At 42.7% G+C, this 22,897-nt stretch overlaps 1 protein-coding gene and 1 non-coding gene across 6 annotated transcripts in view; both read right to left on the reverse strand.

Moving 5' to 3' along the window:
* Positions 1 to 480: 480 nt before the first annotated feature.
* The window catches only part of FRMD4B (FERM domain containing 4B), a 219,629-nt gene continuing 197,212 nt past the window's right edge, over positions 481 to 22,897 (reverse strand). For 4 of the 5 annotated variants that reach the window (XM_045991687.1, XM_045991682.1, XM_045991686.1 and 1 more), the window contains 11 exons: positions 22,079 to 22,217; positions 21,454 to 21,595; positions 20,430 to 20,563; positions 20,217 to 20,336; positions 18,467 to 18,695; positions 15,449 to 15,505; positions 13,181 to 13,328; positions 10,544 to 10,663; positions 8,629 to 9,440; positions 5,358 to 5,490; positions 481 to 966 (listed from right to left, as the gene is read on the reverse strand). In XM_045991687.1, the coding sequence (XP_045847643.1) occupies positions 858 to 966; positions 5,358 to 5,490; positions 8,629 to 9,440; positions 10,544 to 10,663; positions 13,181 to 13,328; positions 15,449 to 15,505; positions 18,467 to 18,695; positions 20,217 to 20,336; positions 20,430 to 20,563; positions 21,454 to 21,595; positions 22,079 to 22,217 (2,143 nt within the window). In that variant the 3' untranslated portion in view covers positions 481 to 857. The remainder of the gene's footprint in view (positions 967 to 5,357; positions 5,491 to 8,628; positions 9,441 to 10,543; positions 10,664 to 13,180; positions 13,329 to 15,448; positions 15,506 to 18,466; positions 18,696 to 20,216; positions 20,337 to 20,429; positions 20,564 to 21,453; positions 21,596 to 22,078; positions 22,218 to 22,897) is intronic. The other variant, XM_045991683.1, reaches the window with a different exon arrangement.
* LOC123933326 lies at positions 6,413 to 6,560 on the reverse strand. The gene has a single exon (XR_006816561.1). It is a non-coding gene; the product is annotated as a U4 spliceosomal RNA (small nuclear RNA).

Here is a 22,897-nt window from a genome sequence, read left to right on the forward strand (position 1 = left end):
AATGCTGTGGCTTTTATTTTTTCATTTCGTTTTGTTCTGGGTTCTTTCTGTTTTACGTTAAAATACTTTTTCAAACTCTGGGTTAGAAAAACTTTCCGTATCAGGTCTGCCATTTCCAATGGCAGCCAAGTGGGAGAGTTACAAGCCTGAATAATGTAACCCATCAGGCCACTGGTGTAGAAAGGAAAAAGGAACCCAATAGTATTGTACCTTAGAACATTCTCCAAGCAGAGTTTGTCAATTATTCAGTGGGCTGCTTTGTTTTTCCCAATCTGCTACCATAAAGTTATATTACAGGATGCTACAGCAATAAGTCTCTCCAGAACCCATTTTACGGGGCTTATGAAAACCATCACTCTTTATAATATCCTAGAAACATTTACAACTCATTCAGAACTTCATGAGAATCCAGCTTCTCTTCAAGTAATTTTCCAATACTGTCTAAATGGTTCAGATGCGGGTAGAGAGAGCATGTGATCATTCTGAATTGTGCTCTGCAATTTCCCGTCCTTCCTACTGGAGACCCTGAACGCACTGGTCACAGTTTTGCGGTTTGCCTTCAAAAACTTTTATTCCCTTAAAAAGTGCTTGCTACCGATCGAGGCTGAGTCCTCCCTTGGAAACAGTTCCACCTCGCTCTGTCGGGTAAGTGCCCCGAGGGGGGAAGGCAAGTCGTTCAGGGACTCTGCGCAGGCTCAGCCTCCGTGGGGGACTCCCTTCCGGGGCCAGTCAGTCCTCTCTTGGACCTCGGATGCCTTTGGCTTTCTAGAGCCGAACGGCTTTCTGGGAAGACAACACATTTTGCAAGGCACACTAGTGTGAGGACGCAGCGCTTGGCCAAGAGGTCCGACGGCAGTTCAGACTAACGTTCCAGGCTTCGAATCTTCATGCCAGAATAGCCTCTGCTCCCTGCTCTCCAGGCTGTCTTCTGACCGGCTTCCCTCTGTGCTGATCTCTGGGTACTGTCTAGTAAAGGAAACCAGTAGAGTTATTACTTGTGGTCATTTTTATTACCAGAGTACAAAGAGGATTCTACTCAAAGAATAGAAAGCACTGTCAAGGCAAAGGATGATGGCGTGTTCTTTCCTTGTCCTACTGGCGCATTGTCAAAAAGGCCCATGCAAGGTGTACTTGATTCTCTAGGGAGATATTCCTTTGTCTCACTTATTTTTAACCACGGATTAGGATCCAGATTGTGCTAAGTTACAGGTTAACTCGTAGATTTTTTTTTTTTGGAAGAAGTACAGATAACTTTGGTCTACCATAAAAAGATTATGGTTATAGTTTTATTGCCCTGTAGGCCATTAACTGGTTTTTTAATCTTATTTAGTAATCTTATTCCAACGTCTTATCTTTCACTAGGCTGAATTCAGTCTTTTGAATTCTCTGGGAAGCAGCTTTCCCATTCTGTTAGTTCTCTCATTAATGAGTTAAAGAAATCTTTGTCACATGCCCATTTCCTCTCTGTGTGAAAGTCGTATTTTTAACTTTTTAAAAGGTATTTTTGACAGCCACATTTTAAATATTCTTCACATTAAGGGATTATACTAGATGCTTTCCTCAGGGACAAAGGAATATATTTAGTGGCAGGCAGGGGCACCCAGGGACAAACCTCACATCCCTAGGGTCCATGGGCCGAGCATAAATGGGAAACAGTATCGCATACAAAAATCCTAGGCATACTTGGATGGCACAGCCAAAGGAAGGCGTCCTATCACACAAACCATTCCAGTAAGCAAAACCTCATTCCTGCAGCAGTCACTTGGAACAGGTTAGAGAGTTAGTAGGTTTCTTTTCATTGTAAACGTCTTTAGTTGGGTTGGTTAAAAAATCACTGGGAGGAGAGCTGAGGAAAGGAATACTATGTGAAATCAGGTATTCAGTGTTTTCCTCTATGATAAACACAAAGTCGGATTTCCACAGCTTCACACACCAGCCAGGACAAGGCAGACTCCTGCTACGAGGGCAAGATGGAGAAGACAGCGCTGAGGGCTCTACTTACTACAGCTGGCTACACTGAGCAAAAGAGAACTGAAAACTGATCTCATTTCGGGAGACACAACCATTCTCCGCGACAGAAGCCCTCGGTGTTGCCTAGTAGAGGGAGAGTAAGATTAGGAAGAGGATGGGAAACAGAAAACAGGAAGCCAAGGTGGGGGGGGAAGTTATTGGAAAACACACTTGCAGCATAGAGCCAAGAATCTGACTGCATTAGATTCTAGGGAGCATAAGAGATGTTGCCATTTACGATCTTAGAAAGTCTCTGCCACTGACAATTATGCCACAGCATACTTGGAAATAAATTTTTACTGGTAAAAATGTGTAGCTTTCTGTCAATGTTAAGAGCCAGACACTCTGGGGGAGAGGATCTTCAAACACTATGTACTTGATTTGTTTAAAAATTACTTAAATCTTTAACTTCAGGGCAGAGCTAAAGTTTTTCTTTTCATCTTTATCTTGAAACCCAATTTCTTCTTTGAAAAATTATGTTTTCCTCAAAAATAACAATTTTACAGCAAATTTCTAAAACTTAATGGATGGCTGTTGTGATACTTGCTTTGTTAGTAGGTCAAGTTAAATTGGTCACTCTGAGGTATATATTAAAAAAAAAAATCGATGGCAAATAGATGGAAATAAGCACACCTGTACCTCTGTTGCTGGGAGGGTAAATTGGCCAATCTTTCTGGAAAGCAAGGGCTTAAAAACACTTCTCAATTTAATCCATTAATTCTACTTACTAGAATGTATCCTAAGGCAATAATCTGGAATTCAGACAAATATTTACACAAAGACATTAACAGCAACATTACAATAAAAAAATGAGAAAATCTAAGAACCATTCAAATTCAAAGCATGGGAACTGTTACATGAAGTGTGGTAGATTTACTGAGCGTAGTCATGTGGAAAACATAAAATACGGTTTAAAGAGTTTTAAAAAATATGGGAACATGTTTATATTGTGATATGAAGTATAAAACTGGGATACAGAAATTCAGACAATGAGAAGTGTACAACTGCACATAAAGTTATCATCATGGTCACGGTCATTATGAACATGTAAAAAGGGACACTGGAAAATGGAGGAATGTGTCAAAATGCTAATGGCTACCATCTCTAGATGGCAGAAGATTTCCTACTTATTTATCCCTTTATTTTATTTATTTATTTTTTAAAGATTTTATTTATTTATTTGACAGACAGAGATCACAAGTAGAGAGGCAGGCAGAGAGAGAGAAAGGGAAGCAGACTCTCCGCTGAACAGAGAGCCTGATGCGGGACTCGATCCCAGGACCCCGAGATCACGACCCGAGCCGAAGGCAGCGGCCTAACCCACTGAGCCACCCAGGCGACCTTATTTTCCTAATTTTCCACAATGAGCTCATACGATGTGCATGTGAGCACACACAATAGGGATCTTTAAATAGTTTCTAATTTCCTGTAGCTTACCCCACCTCTGACACCAGACTCCACGGCAAGCCATCTCAGGCCGGCTCTCTTGAGATAGACAGGCATACTTGGTAAAAACAGATTTTCTCTAAAAATGTTTACTACTTCCCGAGTCCAGTGAAAGTGGTGTGAACGATTTTCAAACTGTCTTAGGCGCTTTGGTACTGTTTCTCACGCAGTCCGTGAAAAGGAAAGTCGAACTATTACCAACGGGGAAAACTACCTGCAGGTGAATCATACAAAACGGTGAGAACTGGCCTGGAAAAGTGCAGCTCCAGTTTTGGGCCAAAGGCATTTTAGTTCTTGCTCCTAACTCATTTGCAAGCATTATTTACAGAAACTCAAGCTATTTGAAGTCCCCTGAGGTATATTTTCACTAAAATTCTATTTTGAGAACACCCTTTGTTGAGCTGAGACAATTGGCCTAATGGTTCAAGCCAAGAAAAACTCTCCTGGAACAAGGAGAAGAATAATAAGGTTTAGGGGATTGAATACCTCCAAAACGATTGTAAAACTGAGCACTTTATTAAGAAATTATGATTTCACTCATGTGTGGAGTTTAAGAAACAAAACAGATGAACACAGTGGAAGGGAAAAAAATGAGAGAGAGAGAGAGGGAGGGAGGCAAACCATACGAGACTCTTAACGATAGAGAACCATCTGAGGGTTGATGGAGGAAGGTGGGTTGGGGACGGGCTAGATGGGTGATGGGGATTAAGGAGGACACTTGTGATGGGCACTGGGTGCTGTATGTAAGGGATGGGTCACTGGCTTCTACTCCTGAAACCAATTTTACCACACAGGTTAATCAACTAGAATCGAAATAAAAAGCTGAAGTAGAAAAAGAAAAGAAATTAACCTCTCAAATTCACCAGGACAGACACTTTGACAAGTTATTGTCTGTGTAATTCTCCCTATGCCTGAAGCAATTTGACCTACAGCAAAATTATATAAAAACAAAATGCTCGGGGCATCTGGGTGGCTCAGTGGGTTAAAGCCTCTGCCTTCAGCTCAGGTCAGGATCCCAGGGTCGGGTGGAGCCCTGCATTGGGCTCTCTGCTCAGCAGGGAGCCTGCTTCCTCCTCTCTTTTTCTCTGCCTACTTGTGATCTCCGTCTGTCAAATATACAAATAAAATCTTAAAAAAAAAAAAACAACCTTTAAAAACAAAACTAAACAAAATGCTCTGTTTCTTGGCATGATGGGTGTGCATTATATTCTGTGAAAAGTGACAGGGAGAAAAGACCTCTTCAAACTTAATTCCTGCATATACAAATAAGTGAAAAACCTGTAATGTGGAGTTAGCCTTCTTTTTTAAAATCACATTTTAACAAATTGTTCTTGTATATTTCCTCCCAATGTTTACAAAGAACCGATTACAAATAGGACAGCTGGCTGTGTCTGTAGCAAATGTTCACTGAAATCAAGCCCACCAACTGTCTACGAGGAATTTTTATGTGAACAGCCTTTTCTGGAGTAGAGGTATTTTTTTTTCAAGGTTCCAGGAGAGTCTTAAATGGGTATATTAGTAATACCATTTAAAGTAAGTACTGCAATTAAAAAAAAACCCCATCAGATACAGAATTTAAGACCTTACAGAAGACTATGGAACGAAGTCAAATTTCAACATTCTAGATGAGGAGTCAACAAACCTTTTTTGGCTTTGTTGGCCATGAGGGCTCTGTCACTACTCCACTCTGCCCTCACAGTACAAAAACAGCCATAGATAAAATGTACATGAATGAACATGGCCGTTTTCCAATAAAACTTAATTTACAAAAACAGGTGGCAGCTGCTTTTAGCCCATAGGCTATAGTCTGGTGATCTTTGAGCTTTCATAAAATAGAATAGAATTCCTCAATTATTTGACCAGGAAGAGGCTACTAGAATTTTGGAGCATTGCTTTCTCACCTGCCTGGAGAGGGCAAAGGGTTATAGATGTTGCCATAGCAGCTGGTGTAGGAAGAATGTGCCGGGGTCTCGTAGTCGGATAGCCCTACTGCTATCTGGGTCCTCCAGTTCCCGGAAGCATTTGTAGAAGATACTAGAAATAAAAAGGGAAAGAGACAAAATTAGTGCGAATATTCAAAGCAAAGACTATTTAGGCCATTTAGATGTACATTATAATCATCCATGTGCAAAGATTAAAAGCCAATGTTTTATCCTATTCCAGTTTAGTCACCAGCCATGACCTTGGGCAAATAGTTTATTCTCTTTAAGTCTCAGTTTCTTCACCTGTAAAGTGGGGATAATAATGCAAATATACCCTGTACAGGGATGATACCAGGATTAAATAAGGTTATATATGAGAATGTTTAGCACTGTGGCTGGTATAGAGTAAACACCCCCAAAATGACAACTATCGATGTTATCAATGGGAATAAAGTTAATTGAAAGGCAGGCTGTAAAAAATAACCCACAAGACCAGTCGAAAAAACATTCTCATATATGGAGAGAGTCTCTCCATTCTGGCTAGGGTGGCTGGACAGGTAAGGCTTTATTTGTAAAGAGAAGATGACCAGTTTGAGTTTCTCAGAGGCCTTTGGAGGAAAAGCACTCCACAAGTTGACCTGTTGGGACATGACTTGTTCCTCGGCCCAAGACAACACAAGCTGCTAGCAGGATCAACGCATAATTTTTCCCTTAAAAGTAAGTGTGTGTGGTGGAAAGGGGGGAGAGTATAAGTAGTACAGGAGGGACTTAGTTCTACTGAGGGACTGAACTAGAACAAGGCAAGGGCAAGGTTTGGGACCAAAGCCCAGTGAACCTCTCATCATGGAGCGTTTGTTGTCCTCTCTCTAAAACCAGTCCTGCTCCATGCCCGGGATGCAGGTGACCACAACGCCAAGCCGGTCCAAGACCAGCCCCGCTCATGGATGCTTCTGGTCACCCTCCATTTCCTGTTCTTGGCGGCCACTTTCCTCCTCTTCTCTCTCACACCCACAAAGCCCTCGTGACCAGTGCACGGCAGACGCCTTTCAAAACTCATCTGTGGTCCTGGATGTCATGAGGTTTTTGACTCAAAGATGTAATTCCCTCACTTCGAGTTTCTATTAGCAATAATCGCGCCTCGGATAAACCTCATTGGCTACGATACTGCCACTGCGCAAAGCTCACTTCGAGTTTCTAAGAATGTTTCATAACTCTGAGTCAGGGGCTGTGAAGCTTGGTGGTTAAGGTGTCAGAGCTGGGAGGGAATTCCCACTCAAGCACTTAACGAGTCCTGGGGCTTGGCCAGGGTCATTTCCACTTTCAAAACCAGAACCGCCTTCACAGCTAGATGAGGACAGCGATAACAGACTGACGACAGCGCTCACGATCTGTGGCACACATCAGACGGGATGGGGCAGTAAGGCATGGAGCATGCGGCGTGGCCCAGGGGAAGCTGCCCAGAGATGGTGGCTGTCATTACCACCAAAACGGAGTCACCAAGAGAGTCTTTAGATGACCAAGGAACTACAAAACCCCCAGCTACTTTGGCAGATAACAGGAAACGCTCCCTGGCGCATGCCTGTTGTAAATTTTTGTAGCTGTGAAATGTTGACGGGAATGAGGAAAATTCCAAAAAGGGAATTTTCTCGAGGAGCTCTAATTCCATCCCTTTAATTCTTTAATGTGGAAATGCCTTTTGGTCTGTGGGGCCAAATCCTCCAGCTACCCGCCAGGCCCCTCCTGAGTGTGACTCAGGAAGCACTAAGTCCTTTCTCACCTTTGCCCCAGACACTGGGTCAACCACCAGTAACGCTGTGGTTTCCGAGGTGCACCTGCTCCTCGCCAGCCTCCCTGCTTAAAATGGCATCACCCCAGCCCTGTGCCCTGATGACCATCCATATGCATCTCAGCCCTCCTTGTTGGTTCCTTCTAACACCCTCCTGGTGTTTGTTTTCTGAAAGATTCTCACACCATGCCCTGAACTTGAGGGGGGAAGAAAGGCATTCCCTAGATAAGAGCCATAACTAACCAGGAATAAGGACAGGAGCCTTTTCATATGTTAGATGTGGTAATAAATGGGAAAGTTCTAGCGGAAGTCCAAAGTCCTCCACAACAGAAGAGACTGTAAACCCAAACAGAAATCTCCATGGCAATGCCTCTGGTCAACAAGCTTGGGAAACTTTTAAAGGCACAGTCTTCGTTGACTCTTACACAGTGATTCGGGAATCCCTATGCTGTGTCTTACCAAAGGGGTCATGCCTGAAGGAGGGGAAGAACACATGACTTCAGGTTTTCATGTAGTTCAAGAACTCATTCATTTTAGACCCTAACAATTGCTTACTGTGTATACATTCCTCTGGCTGCTGACTAGACTGTGTGCTCCTCAAGGCCAGAAACTGGGTCAACATTGGCTCCTCAGCATCCGGGATATGCCTGCTTGTTTGCTGAATCAATGAAACCCGAGGCAAACACTCCTCTTTCCCCTCATTTCTGTACTTGGTGAGGGGTAAACAGTAAGTCTGCCATGGATTTTAGTGGAGTGAGGGGCCAAAGTCCGTGTGTGAGGGAAACTCTCTAACCAAAGTTATCTTTGAAAATCCCTTACGTCAACCCTAACGTAGAGTATATATGACAACTTACTGAATTGAGTCAAGATACTAGAAGCACGTAGAACAGTGCCAGGAACAGACCTTACAAATTACTGGCTCCCATCAGAATTGTTAGGAGCCTCACATGGCCACCCGAACTTTCAAAACCAACTGCCCTTAGAGGATCAAGTTCCTGGTGGTGAACAGGGAACGATGCATAGTCCTAATGTTTTCTGTCTACCTGACGGGTTTACCGTACTTTTTGAACAGGTCAGACATCAGGGACCTGCACACTTTTATGACATGTGGAAAAGATACACTATCTGAAAGCCCCTCACACAGGGCAGCAGAGAGTAGGTGCTCAATGAACACTTGCTGGACTGGAATCTACCAATTGCTACAGTGGACTCCTGTGGACTGTGTTCTAATTTTAGTATATGTGCTGCCAAAGCGAGCACCGCGGACCACGTTCTTTGGAAAGACGAAGAGAAGAACAATTTTTAAGTTGGCGATTCTTACTGTGGCCCCACGGAATGGTACCAGGGTCACGATCTTGGGTACTGGTCCTGTGATTCCCTGAGGGGAGTGGTCTGGGGGCAGCATGGGCAGGGGAGAGGAGGTAAATTCGATCCGGGGACCAAGCGTGTCCACGGTGTTCTTACCGGAAGAGTAGGAGGATGTTCGGCTGCTGGGAGAACAGGGTACTTGCAGACCTGCAAACCCCAAGCACCTCTGCGATCCCCTGTCTGAGTCAAAGCTAGTCTGTGGGCTGTGCCCCTGGTCCTTTTGTCCAGAGGCCCGCTGGTACCAGCCACGCAGGTGCTCTGCAACTAAGGCCTTGTGGATGTTTTTGGTGATATGCTCCGACTTGGCAGCAGCCTTCCTAGGCAGCCGGAGAGTTGCATATGGGTTGTGGGGCACATGGTCGACCTCATCCTCATGAAAGGACCTGCTGTAGTCCCTTTGGCGCTCGTATCCATAGTGGGCCGAGGAACGGTAGGAAGGATTGACACTGTACTGTCCCTCCGTGTCGTTCTCATAGACGTAGCCGCCGCTATAATAAAGATCACACTCTGCATAGGGTGTGTACCCAGCAATATAGTAACTAGAAGAAGGTTGTTCCTGGCTCTTTGTGTAGACGCCATTCCTCAAACTATCCTTTTGCGCTAGGTTGGGCATGCTTCCTGAATTTGAAGTCGAAACATTCTGTTTCTTGGACCTTCTCCGGCCCCTGGCACGAGTGTCCAGAGTCTGGGTAGTGTAATAGGGGCCGGCGACGGGCGTCACGCAGTAATACTCCGTGCTTGACTGGCTGGTGTAGGAAGACCCGTCGTCCAGGATTTCCGTACTACTGCTTCTTTGGGATTTGGAGAGGGAGAAAAATGGCTTGTCGCTGTCCATCTCAGACAGCAGGTGGGACTGAGACTCGAGGCTTCCGCTGCGCTGGCGGCAGTGCTGGGCTGAAGATTCGGGTCTGTGGGAGGAGAGAGGCCAATTTGTAACAGAGGAAGAAAGAAAGGACAGACTGAAATGAAACACATGAACATGGCAGTGAAGGGTTTCATCACCCTGAACTGCCGTAAGACTCAAGGTTTCCGAAGCTGACTGCACGAGAGGACACATTGTTCATATAACCCATCGGCTGCCACACAGGTGCACTGTGTCATCATCCGAATGAGAAGAGAACCAGGTTCTTACAACTGTGCGATCCAAAGCCTTACTCGAGAGCGGGGAAGAGAACAGATGATGCACAAGCTGCATCAAAGCCTAAAACAAAAGCCCAAGCATCTTTGGAGGTTCCTCTCTTCCAACAGGAGTGAAGGAGACAAAGACTAGGGCAGAGGGTGCCCTGATCGGGGGAGAGCCTGGCTCTGACACCAGACTGATCTGGGGGGAGTCTAGGCTCTGCCATCTCCCAGCTGTGTGAGCTTGGGTAAGACACTGAACCTTTCTTAATCCTCATCCCTAAAACGAGGAGGTAAAACAGGATCTGAGATCTACAGTTTGGCTTGTCATGTGTACTGAATAATATCGGCATATGGGGCACCTGGGGAGCTCAGTCAGTAAAGTGTCTGCCTTCGGCTCAGGTCATGATCCCAGGATCCTGGGATCGAGCCCCACATTGGGCTCCCTGCTAAGTGGGGAGCCTGCTTCTCCCTCTGCCTGCCACTCACCCTGCTTGTGTTCTCTCTCTGAGAAATAAATGAATAAAACCTTAAAAATTTTTAAAAAAATATCAGGCTTATAAAAGAGCGAGGGAAACCTTCCCTAAACGCTTCAACGTGTTGCTCGTGTCATTATCCTCATCCTTGCCACCGAATAACAAACAGTGATGTCTGGCTGGGAAAATTAAGGCACACGCACAAAAAATCTCCTATCTACCCGCACAAAGCCTATTCTTCAATACATTTTCTTTGCCAATGTCGCTGAACCATTAAGTAGAAAATGTGGATCTGTAACGCAGTCCCACTGCATCGAGTCCCTTAAAATGATTAAAACGCACGACAAAGCAAAGCAAGACCAACAAAGTAAAGCAAAATCAACAGTGTCAAAGTCACTGGAAGGAAGCACTCTTACTCCAAGTGGCTGCTGCTGTAGGCATTGCGGGTCAGAACGGGAGTGGTGGGCATGCTCCGTCCGCCGGGGGGCCGCCGCTCCAGGGTTTTGTAAGGGCTGCTGTGGGTCGACAGCATTTCCCTGTGATGGGAAGAAGAAGAAGAATGTGGGAGATGATGAGCCTCCCAGCATCTCTGGCCAACTCGTCAACAGCTGATTTGAAACTTGGTGGAAGCTGAAGGAAAGGAGCATTGAAGAAAACAGGGCAGGGTGTCTTTGTGGTTTAGTATCCTTGTATGTCCTGGGTGAGTTTGAGGGGGAAACACAAATGATCTCTCTAGTCATAAGGATGAAGGAAAAAAATAAAAAAAAGAAAAAAGAAAAAAAAGAATGTACTGAATAGAAGGGATTGAAAGCAACTATGAGCAGGGGCAGCAAAGCCTTTTTCTGTAAAGAGTCTAAGAGTAAATATTTTTGGCCTTGCAGGCCACATGTCCCTGTCCTGACTGCTCTCCTGTGCCCCTGAGGGACAAAAGCAGTGTAGACAACATGTACATGAATGCGGGTAGCTGTGAGCCAACAGGGCTTGACTGTGGACACCAAAAGTCAAATATCGTGTAATTTTCATGTCCCCCAATACTATTGCTTTTGACTTTCCTTCCAACTATTTAAAAATATAAAAACCTTTCTGAGCTCGTAGGCCATATAAAAAAAGTCGCAAGATGGATCCAGCCAGTGGGCTGTTGTCTGCGGGCCCATGGATTAGAAGGTAACATCTTTAAATCACTTTGTTGGCTACCCAACACAGTGAGAAGACAATCTGAAGTTCATTCTTCAATGAAACGTGACTCTGATTACATTTTTACTTATCACAAAAGCATGTCAAGTTCACCGCAGAAAATTTTGAAAATACAGATTAAAAAGAAAAATTTAAATATCTATCATCAGAAACCTCAGAGACAGCCACTCAACACTATGTTCAGATATTTTTTTACTAGCCATACTTATAGGTACTTAGAGTTTTTAACAACAACAAAATATGATCTTACTCTATACTCTCTTTCAAAACTCACATTAAAAAAACTATCTAATGTTTTGTGTTGGTTACTATTCATCCACAATGTTATTTTAATGACAGAGCATTCTACTGTACGGATTTCTAATTCATTTGAACAACTCACGAGTTGAGCATTTGGGTTGTTTTCAATTTGTCACTAGAGTAAACGGTAACGGGATGGAGCATCCTGTAGTTAATTAATACAACAGGAAAAATTCCTCCAAGTGAAACTGCTGGATCAATGACCAAACCCATCTTAAGCTATTAAGGAAGTAGGTATAGTAATTTTTAAGATAATGATTTCTGGTGATAAGTCTTCCTTTTGCTGCAACAGCTTTGTTTCCCCTGATATAATAAATGTGTTTGTCCAGGGCTGTCCAACGATGGAAATGTGCGATATCTATGCCAATATTACAGCCATTAGTCCACATGTGCGCCCATTAGCACTTGAAATGTGGCTAGCATGACTCAGTAAGTGAATTTTTAATTTTATTTACTTTCAATTGCACTGGCTGGCACAGCTCTAGACACCCGGATTTCCATCGTTTAGGCAACCGTTCTAAAGGCTAATCTAACAGCTGGGCCTGATATGGTCTTTGACAAAGGAGAAATACAGCAAGGTGCTATTTTCCTAACTGAAGAATTATTTAATCTAAATAATCTTCCTCTATTTTAAGACTAAGTGTGACATATGGTTAAAATCACTCCACAGGCTTTGGAGTCAGGCTACATAGGTTCAAATCCTGATTCCAACATTTACAGGAACCCAACAGGTTATTCACGCTTTCTGGCCCTCAGTGTACTTACCTGTAAATCATAATGACAGTTATCACACTACAGATTAAATTCATTAATACATATTAAAATACTTTGAACAGTGTCTGACATATAGTAAGCATTCAATAAATGTTCACTTCATTTTATTATTATTATTATGACAATGGCTGTATTTTGATATTTACATGTCTTTTTTTCAATGAAATCATGGTATTACTTATGTGAACATTCTGATTAGGCAGAATAAACATTTGGTAATCTTATCTTGGGTCCTTTTTTTTTTTTTTTAAGTAGTATTGATCCATGTAGCCAAATTCTGAGAATCACTGGTCTGTCATCTTTTTAAAAATCTGGTGTTTATTGCCTGGATAATATTTATCTGAGATATTCAAGAAGAAAAGTCACATTATCTATTTTACAGATTCAAAATGAGTGGAAGTCTCATTTCCCTTGGAAAGAGTGGAAGTCATTTCTGTCACTCACACTGAGAGCGTGGTATTTAATGTCCATTTCCTGAGAGCATGGGTTTTGAAATGGAACTTCAGACATTATATCCAAATCCAGATTATAATTAACGCCCCTGGAACCTAACATAAATCCAACAGACTTTAAAATATAGGAAAGTGCCAAATGCTTTGAAAAGATCTCTTAGAAACGTGCTTGTTGTCAAAAACAAATAACGGGGTGAGTTTCTATGCTTTGGTTTTGCAAGATAACCCCTTCTGAAAGGATATAAAGGGTAATGCCCTAAAGGGTCAACGATTTCAGAGGAAAAGTCTCATGGCTTATGAGGCATCTGCCTCCCTGGAGATGGGATTTCTCACCTGGACTGCCTGGTTTCCACAAACTGTTCATTGACGGACGACTTTCTGAAATGGATTCGCTCAATACCGAGAGACTTGGGGGGAAGAATTCTTGGAGAATGAGGTACTGAACTTGGTCGCTGCCCCCCGAGAGTGAAGGTGTCATTGGCTATAATAAGTAAATGAATGAATGAATGAGTAAGTAGGTAAATAAATAAGGCAATAAATACCTTTCCAGCCCTCCAAAAAGCAAATCAGAAGATCTGATGTTTTTAGAAGTGTATTAGTTCAGAACATTTATTTTTATACTTTATACACTAGAAAACGGAAATTACTGACTACAATTGACCCTTGAACAACACAGGTTTGGACTGCATGGGTCCACTTATACACAGATTTTTTTTTCCGATAAATTTGGTATAGTATAGTAAATGCATTTTCTTTTCCTTATGATTTTCTTGGTAACATTTTCTCTTCTCTAGCTTACTTGACTGTAACATACAAATATGTGCTAATTGTTTAAGTTAATGGTAAGTAGGCTGTTAGTAGTTATGTTTTGGGGTAGTCAAAAGCGATACTTGGATTTTCAACCACAGGGGGTGGGACCACACCTAACCCCCACATTGTTCAAGGGTCAACTGTTCTCTTGTGCGCCTGATCCAACTTTTCCCATTTTAGCAGGTACCTCTCTGAGCAGAGAGATCATTCTGGTAGAATGGGTGATACTATAGTTTTTCTAGAATTATATTAAAGAAAACCCCCAGCGTGTATAGGGCCAAAAGGAAGTTGGCTGGTAAAGCTGGTGTGGATCACTTTTGTTCACCTTTCAAGTTCTTAGGCCTCCTTGGCTGACCAGGGGCTCATTCTGTCATTGAAAGTGATGTAATTGATGTATGCTGAGTCATCAGAGACTTGTTATGTCTCCTGCTGACATCTGCATTTTCAAAGAGGAATGGAAAACGTGACCCAGCTTCAGCTCAAAGGAAAAATTTTGGAATGGTGGAGTTTCATGCACCATCAAACTTGGGGTGGGGTGGGGATGGGGGAGATAAGGCCGTATGGGTTAGTGGCTTCCCAGAATTCTTTAAATCATATCAGACAGTCACTCCTCTGCTTAAGCACCAGGGATTATAAGGAAGCACTTTCCCACTCGATATGAAATCCATTCCACCATCAAATGTGCTGAACAAACACAGGCCATCAAAACATGCGGCCTTCCTCTATGAAACCAATACAATGACACGTAACCCAATTTCTTCCTAAGGAAAATAAACTCCTAGCCATCCAGAATACAGGGATAATCAAAGTCTACACTATATTTCACAGTTTGAGATGAGACTCCAGATATATAAGATTCACCATTGGGAAAAGTTGCATGAAAGGCTCTGAATATCTATGCAACTCCTCGTGAACCTGTCATTACTTCAAGAGAAAACGTTTAAAAAAAATCCTACAGGGGCACCTGGGTGGCTCAGTGGGTTAAAGCCTCTGCCTTTGGCCCGGGTCATGATCCCAGGATCCTGGGCTCGAGCCCCGCATTGGGCTCTCTGCTCGGCGGGGAGCCTGCTTCCTCCTCTCTCTCTGTCTGCCTCTCTGCCTACTTGTGATCTCTATCTGTGAAATAAATAAATAAAATCTTAAAAAAAAAAAATCCTACAGAGGGGTGCCTGGCTGGCTCAGTCAGTAGAGCATATGACTCTTGATATCAGGGTCCTGAATTCAAGTCCCACCTTGGGTGGGGAGCCTACTTAAAAGTAAAAAAAAAAATAATAACTAAGAATGCTAATTTAAAAAATTCTACAGAGCCTCACAAACCCTTACTGAGAGACTGACTTAGTTGCATAACAGCATTCTGATTTCCTAAGTTCAAGTGGTCTGTATGGTACCGTGTTTAATGCTGAGTTAACCTCAGTAGAAGCTCATCAGAATCTCCCTTCCCCAACCATTCTGTATAAATGTAAGTTAGTTCATTCTACTTTTCCCAAAAGAATAACACATAGGGGGCGCCTGGGTGGCTCAGTGGATTAAGCCGCTGCCTTCGGCTCAGGTCATGATCTCAGGGTCCTGGGATCGAGCCCCGCATCGGGCTCTCTGCTCCGCAGGGAGCCTGCTTCCTCCTCTCTCTCTACCTGCCTCTCTGCCTACTTGTGATCTCTGTCTGTCAAATAAATAAACTCTTTAAAAAAAAAAAAAAAAAAAAAAAGAATAACACATAGGCTTTACTTAAAGAAATTGTCTTAGTATTTCAGAACATATGACATTTGAAAATGAAAAAGAAGAGCTACTCACAATCATCATAGGTGGTAGTGTCAGACAAGGAGCTGCTCTCCGACGGGATTATGTCTTCTGTGAATAAAAGTAAGTGCCTTTAGAATAACTGGGCATTTATACACCTACGGTGAATTTCATAAAGCAATTCTCAATAGAGAGTATCTTATTTTTACTTAGTAAGTGTAAATAATTATAGTGCATTAAGAATAATTAACAAGAATGGAATCATTTACTAATAAAGATATAAACATCTTAGAATTGTACAAATATGATACTGGACTATTTCTTTTATTTTTTTTAAAAAGATTTTATTTATTTGACACAGAGAGAGAGACAGCAAGAGAGAGAATACAAACAGGGGGAGTGGGGGAGGAAGCAGACTTTCCACTGAGCAGGAAGCCCAATATGGGGCTCGATCCCACGACCCTGGGATCATGACCTGAGCCAAAGGCAGATGCTTAATGACTGAGTCACCCAGATGCCCTGACACTAGACTGTTTCCTAAAATGGAACAGATTTAGGCTCCTGGGTAGCTCAGTCAGTTAAGTATCTGACTCCTGATTTTGGCTCAGGTCATGGGAGTCCCAGGGTCGTGAGATCAAGCCCCACACTGGGCTCCACTCTCAGAGTCTGCTTGAGATTCTCTCTCCCTCAGTCTCTGCCCCTCCCCCACTCATGCACTCTCTAAATAAATAAATAAACAAATAAAGAAATAGAATCTCTAAGAAAATTAGAACTGATTTCAACACAGTTTTTGTTTTCAATTAGTTTTCAATCTAGCTTCTACATGGCATGAAAACTTTACCTCATACATTGAGGGCTTACGACCAACAAACTGGAAAGAAAAATCATGCCATTCATGTCATAAATGCGAAATGTTATGTAAAATACACTTGAACCCTCATTTGAAAATGAGGGTTGAAAATAACTGCTGTTAGTATAAATTATTTTTCGACCCCTCCCTGAAGAAGAGGGACTTTTCTTAATAGGTGAACACTTGGCGGTACACAAGCATTTCAGTTAGACCCGCGTTTCTCACGTGGCAATACTGACATTTTGGACAGATCATCTTTGCTTGGGGGGAGCTGTCCTTTGCATTGTAGGATCTCCAGCCTCCAACCGCTGTTAAACAGCAGCACCGCCACGCCCCGTTTCAACAACCAAAAATGTCTGAGGATATTGCCAAACATCCCCTGGGGGTGCAAAACTGCTCTTGGCTGAGAACCACTGAATTAGATAGACCTGGGTTCCCATCTTGGTTTTGACACTTACTAGCTGTGAGACCTTGGGCAAATGACTTCATCCCTCTTGGCCTCACTTGGCTCAACTAAAATGGGAGTAAGAATAGTACCTAGCATGCAGTGATGAGGTGATTAAAATAATGGATGTCAAGCTCTTAGCCCAGCTCCTTGTACAGGACAAATGCTCAATAAATATTAGCTATAGTTATTGATTTTATTACGTAGACACAGCATTCTGGTGGTTGGAAATACCCATCATGCTCCTAAGTATTAGTGCTACCCATCCAATGTTAAAAAAAAAAATGTATGTAGCAACAGGAAGCAACTCAGATGTGCACATCTGCCTTGGTAAATCATTCCACACACAAGGTCAGGTCCTGGCAAGGTAGGCTTCGATGCCATTATGAAGGAAATCTTTCCCATCTGATCTCCAAATGGTAATCTCCACCAGAGCCGGGCAGACGATCTCTTAACTGTACACACAGTAGAGTCCGAAGGCAAGGTGCCAGTGTAGTCAGCTGTCGGGCACACTTAAAAAAAAAAATCTTACCCCATATATCCTCAACCATGGCACCATTTGCTGCCCAAATGTCACTCATTGTAAAGGAGATCACTTGAATCTTGCACCATTTGCGGATGAATGGGCCACAACAAATGGTTATGAAAGTTAAGTACATTGCTAATCACCCATCTCCATAGGTCCAGAGTGTAACCACCTCCAAAGCCAACTGGACGTCTCATTTAGATTCAGAGCCATCCTAAATTCTCCAGCTGTAGCTGATGAACAAGTGTTCGTCCCTTTCCAAAAAGCTGTATCTCTGCTTTATAAACCATACCTCCCCAAACCCGAGTATACGCCAAACCTAGTCACCACGTTTCATCCAATCTGACATAATTATTTTATGTCTCAGTAAAACGAGAAAAAGTATTGCCAATTGTAACTGTAACATACCAACTAGTGTAAAATTATTCAAATTTCACAGACGTTTAAATGTGAAAAAAAAAACAGTCTTGGGATCAAGGAAATCTAATCATATTTCAACCAACGATCAAGGCTGAAAACCATGCTGATAAAGTAAGGCCAAGTGAACCTGAAATTGACCTAAATGAGATTTTCAGTGTAACTTTTTTCCTGATTATGAAAGTCTTAAGGATATAATGTTGACAATTTTGCAAATACAGCAAAGTATTAGAAGAAAAACAGGTTACTTGAAATTCCACAACCACCAGCATTTTGAAACATTTCCCAACCAGCTGTTGTAGGTGCATCTTTACATGATGTCGGGATCACGTTGTGGTTATGATTTAATACCCTGCTTTCTGCATTTCATGTTCTATCACAACATTTGTCCCGAGCTTTAAATAGCCTCCACAATTGACAGGAATTGTAAGAACTCTCTTCACAAATGTTGGATGGGCCCTTCAACAAATGTATGTCCCTGCATCAAAACCCTTTGAGAAACGGCTGGGTAGGCCCGGCTCTCTTTACTACTCTGTGCTGCCAACTCTATTTTCCTGCAACGACGTCAGGCCAGTAAAAGGTGATTATGAACCAATATTGCTATGAATGCTTCAACCTCCAAACGAAAGCAACGCAATAGTGTAGTATTGCCATAGTGAGAATGTCCGTGAAAACCACGTTTATACACTTGCAAGACTGACATCCCAAACCATTTTCACCCGAAGAAACTTACTTTTAAACCAGTCCTTTCTTGTATCTCTCACCCAATCAACTGGGAAATGTTACTACCATCACATTGACTATGCGACCGGAAAAACCTTACTTCTTACGAACCTGGTAGAATAACGGTGGCTTTCTGGCTGGGCTTCTTTCCACATCTGATTCGATATTCATTGATCGCGTTTTCAATCTCCTGAAGCTTTTTCACTGCCTCTGTGTAATCTTGCTTTCGTTTTTTCTTCACGGTTTTACAAAGGTCTGGCTCGTTGGCAAGTTTCTTCGCAGCTTCGACTAGCTTTTGTTGTATTAGGAAATTGCTCTCCAGGTCTTGCAAAGCAGGATCCTGCATTTAGACAGTGATACCAGTTCTTGCACATTCTCAGATCAGACAGATGCTCTTTGAGAATAAAACCTTCCTAAGTTGACTGCACAGGCATCTTCCAACACTTTTCTAGAAGACAAGACCTCCCTCATCCACTTACTTATACTTCTTACTAATTTGACTGTTCTCCTTTTAAAGAAGGGAAGGGCCTTTCGTTCATGTAGTGGGTCAGGTGACGATTATATTTTTCAAGGAGAGATTCCTAAGCCAAGATTCACAGACACAGAAGGTTGTATTTATATGCTTAGCTTTAGAGACAGATACATTTGGGTTTGATTTCTTTCTGGTGGTTCCCTCTGGAGTGACCCTGGAAACATGCTTAATTTTTTTTTTTTTTTTAAAGATTTTATGTATTTATTTGACAGACAGAGATCACAAGTAGGCAGAGGCAGGCAGAGAGAGATGGGGAAGCAGGCTCCCTCCTGAGGAGAGAGCCCGATGCGGGGTTCCATCCCAGGACCCTGGGATTATGACCTGAGCCGAAGGCAGAGGCTTTAACCGACTGAGCCACCCAGGCGCCCCAACATGCTTAATTTCTTAGTGCTGCAGGTTTTTTTTCATTCTGCATCTCCATTTCAAATGGAGAGAATATCTACCTTGTAAAAATATGGCAAAGTTTAAATGAGATAATATGTGTGCACTGCTTAGCTCAGGACTGGGTATACTCAGTAAGTTTCAGAGCTCAGGGGTGCCTGTGTGGTTCAGTCAGTTGAGAGTCTGACTCTTGATTTTGGCTCAGGTCACAGTCTCAGGGTCATGGGATGAAGTCCTGTGTTGGGCTCCATGCTCAGCGGGGAGTCTGTGTGAGATTCTCTCCCTGTCTCTCTGCCCCTCCCCCTGCTCATGCAGGTGCTCTCTCTGAAATAAGTAAAGACACCTTTTTAAAAATTTGCAAAGCTCACTCTATTATGGATGGAAAATGCTATCATTTTCTACAGCCAAGATGGCTAAATCTGGGCAAGAAATGGCAGTAGGGTCCTACAATCTAATGACATGCAAATGAAAAAGTTCACCCTATACTAGAACTTTATTATACCTGAATGCTGCCCATGTATTATGTCATTTATGACACCCTGTATCCGTTAGCAGGAAGAATGAGGATGACCCTCATTTTATGGATGAGGAACTGAGATCTGAAAAATGACACATCAGAAAGGGCAAACGTATTTGTCAAAGGTTTCTCTGTGGAAGCGTCTAATGCTGGAGTTCTTCCTTCTTATGGTCAAGGTTCTCAGTTTGTAAACATCTGGGGTTTGTTTAACGCTCTCTGTGCCTGGGAGGAGTAAAGTAGTGAGAAAGAACTCAACCGTAATTGGACTGTGCATGAAAGAAAGAATTCCATTTGGTCTACTACATCACTTTCAAGTGGCGAGAGAGCAAGGTTCAGTAGGGACTCAAAACCCAAAGGAACAAGTCAGCCCGTTCAGCCGGCTGCTCTTCTGTCCTGTTGTTAATAGAAATGCTCAGCGTTGGTGCTCCTACCTCTTCACTCGGCAGCAGGCTGCCATCCAGTTTGAACGCGGTGCCTACACGCCTTCTGACCTGAGGCGGTTTCTCACCTACGTTCAGCGGATATTCCTTTGGCATTTTGCCGGTGAGCTCCTATAAAACAGGACAGAGCCGAGAGGGGTAAGTGACACCCGCCAGATTGTCAGCCACAGCGTGACGAGTCCCCCCAAAGCAGAAGACACTCACAGCCTCCCGCAAACAGATCTTCTTAAGCTCCTCGACTTTTTTCAGGAGCTTTTCCTGCAAGAGCTTTTCCTTCTTCTTGAGCTCCAGGATTTTCTCTCTCTTTTGCTCCTCGCTAACTTCTGAGTCTTGAGAACCTGGAGGGATTCGAAGGGAGGGCAGGGAAGGTTTATACAAGGCAAGTTTCCTTCCTTTTTTAAAGGACAAAGGACTTTTAAGGCCGGCCTGCTATTAAATAATAATTTATTTCTTTTCTCCTTGTTTCCGAACATAATAAAAGGAAACTGGAGAACATTTTCTCATGCTTCTGGGCATCGAATGGAGCCTGGTAATTATATATACCCTCTGTATTTTGGCTCAGTCATTTTAGAAGCAATGATAAAATGTTTAATGTTTCAGACACACCCAAGGAAGAATTTCATTTTTCTGAGCAGGAGAGAAGGTAAGATGTTCCTGGAGATAGTTATTTAGAATGTCCTGGTAGAAAGCAGGCAAGCGAGGTAAAGGAACGTTCTGTGCCTCAGATTAAGAGCTGACAATAGGATTTAGATGGGGAGAATTCATTTGAGTGAAGTTACTATACTCAGTGATAAGAGATTGAGTTTCTACAGAGGAAGGGCTTCAGGGCAGCAGTCACACTGGGAGGTGGGGTTGGGGTGAGGTTTGACGCTTGTAGTCACGTTTGACTATATATTAAGCGGAGTATTAGACAACTGTCTGAATCAAAAACTAAATATTGGGAGAAGAAGAACTCGATAGAACAGATGAGAAAATGTCCTTTCATGTTATCCTGAGGCGTTCACTATCTTTGTAACTAGTGTTGTTCATACAAGCTGACTATGTATAATTTAACTTTCTTTCCACGTCTTAAAACTTTGGTGTATGCTACATGTTGCAGGTTTTGATAGGCTTATTCATTCCCCAAATAATGGGCCTAAAATGCATTTATAAGCGGTTTATCAGCCCCCAAAGTAGTTTATGACCAAAGTGAAAAGTAAAGATCACTGGTACTTTCCAAAAACGTTACCTGAGGAGATTAAACTGCCATTGCTCGCCATGATGAACTGACTTTTTGCCTCCAGCGTCACCAGTTTGGAGACCCTCGGTGTTCCTGTCTCAGTCAAATCCATCGCGATATCGTCTAAACTCCTGGCTGAAGGAATTTTTGCCTAAGAGGTATACAACATGGAAACAGAATTCACTCAACTGAACCTATTTTAAATGAATAAAATGATGAAGTTACTATGGAATAAGTATATTAACACAGAGGACGATTTAGAATTTTTACATGCCCAAGTGACACTTCAGAAGAAAAAATTATATATGTAAGACTTAGGCTTTACATCGACAAAGTTTAAATACGCATGAATCTCTCTCATGGTATAGTTCAGTCATTAACTTTAGAACGCCACCTGTGTCCACGTACACACGTGCCGGGAAGTTGGCACGTCTTACAACTCCTAGATCAGGCTATACAGCGCCCCTGTTTTAAATGTAAGAAAAATTAAAACAGTTGGTCGGAAAGTTTAAAAAGCAAAAACTCAAAGAACAGAAACCCATGTGCTTGCATCTTTTCTGAGAAAGCTTATTTTGAAACAGAAAGCAAATGAGGGAAGGAAGTCTGTTCCTATAGAAACGCTCCAGTGACTTACTTTGCTTTGCTTCCGGTCCAAGTAAAACTGATGCTGACTAATTGCCATTACCCAGATGGACTTGATGAGGGAAGGATTTGCATACCACGTTTGCACAAAGAGGCCACTTTGCCCAAAGGTTCTTCTTGACACAGAAATCCTGAAAGATTGAGGAAAATATTTGATTCATTCACCTCTGGCCCAGCACACCACAAAATGTACCCACTGAGGAATGTGACCATGAAGTATCTTTTTAATTGTTTTCTGGCTGCCACACTCTGATGCCGACAGGAGCCAAGATTTGATTTTCTCCTTTTATGAAGAAACCCACTGCACCTGGATCATCTCTTTTTTGGTAAAACTGGCGTGTTCAAAAATGCATGTACACATACCCCAAATGATAAGAAGTACTCAAATTAGGGGCTGTACTAAAAACTTCTACTTAAAAACCACAGGATGGGGGTGCCTGGGTGGCTCAGTGGGTTAAAGCCTCTGCCTTCGGCTTGGGTCATGATCCCAGGGTCCTGGGATCGAGCCCCACATGTGGCTCTCTGCTCATCGGGGAGCCTGCTTCCTTCTCTCTCTGCCTGCTTCTGATCTCTGTCAAATAAATAAATAAAATCTTAAAAACAAAACAAAACACAGGATGTGTGAGCCTCACAAGAGGTCAGGAATCCAGGTGATCATATATCAAAGATAACCCAACTGAGAGGGCAGTGTCAACACCTTCCTCAAGGTAGAAGAGCATTTCAGATCTAGGTAGGCTTGGGTGGGTCTGACATCATCAGAGGCTGGGCAGATAATACGGTCTGCAGATATACAAGTCTGACACTGGTCCAG

This window comes from Meles meles, chromosome 20 (assembly GCF_922984935.1).
Source record: "Meles meles chromosome 20, mMelMel3.1 paternal haplotype, whole genome shotgun sequence".
NCBI lineage: Eukaryota > Metazoa > Chordata > Mammalia > Carnivora > Mustelidae > Meles > Meles meles.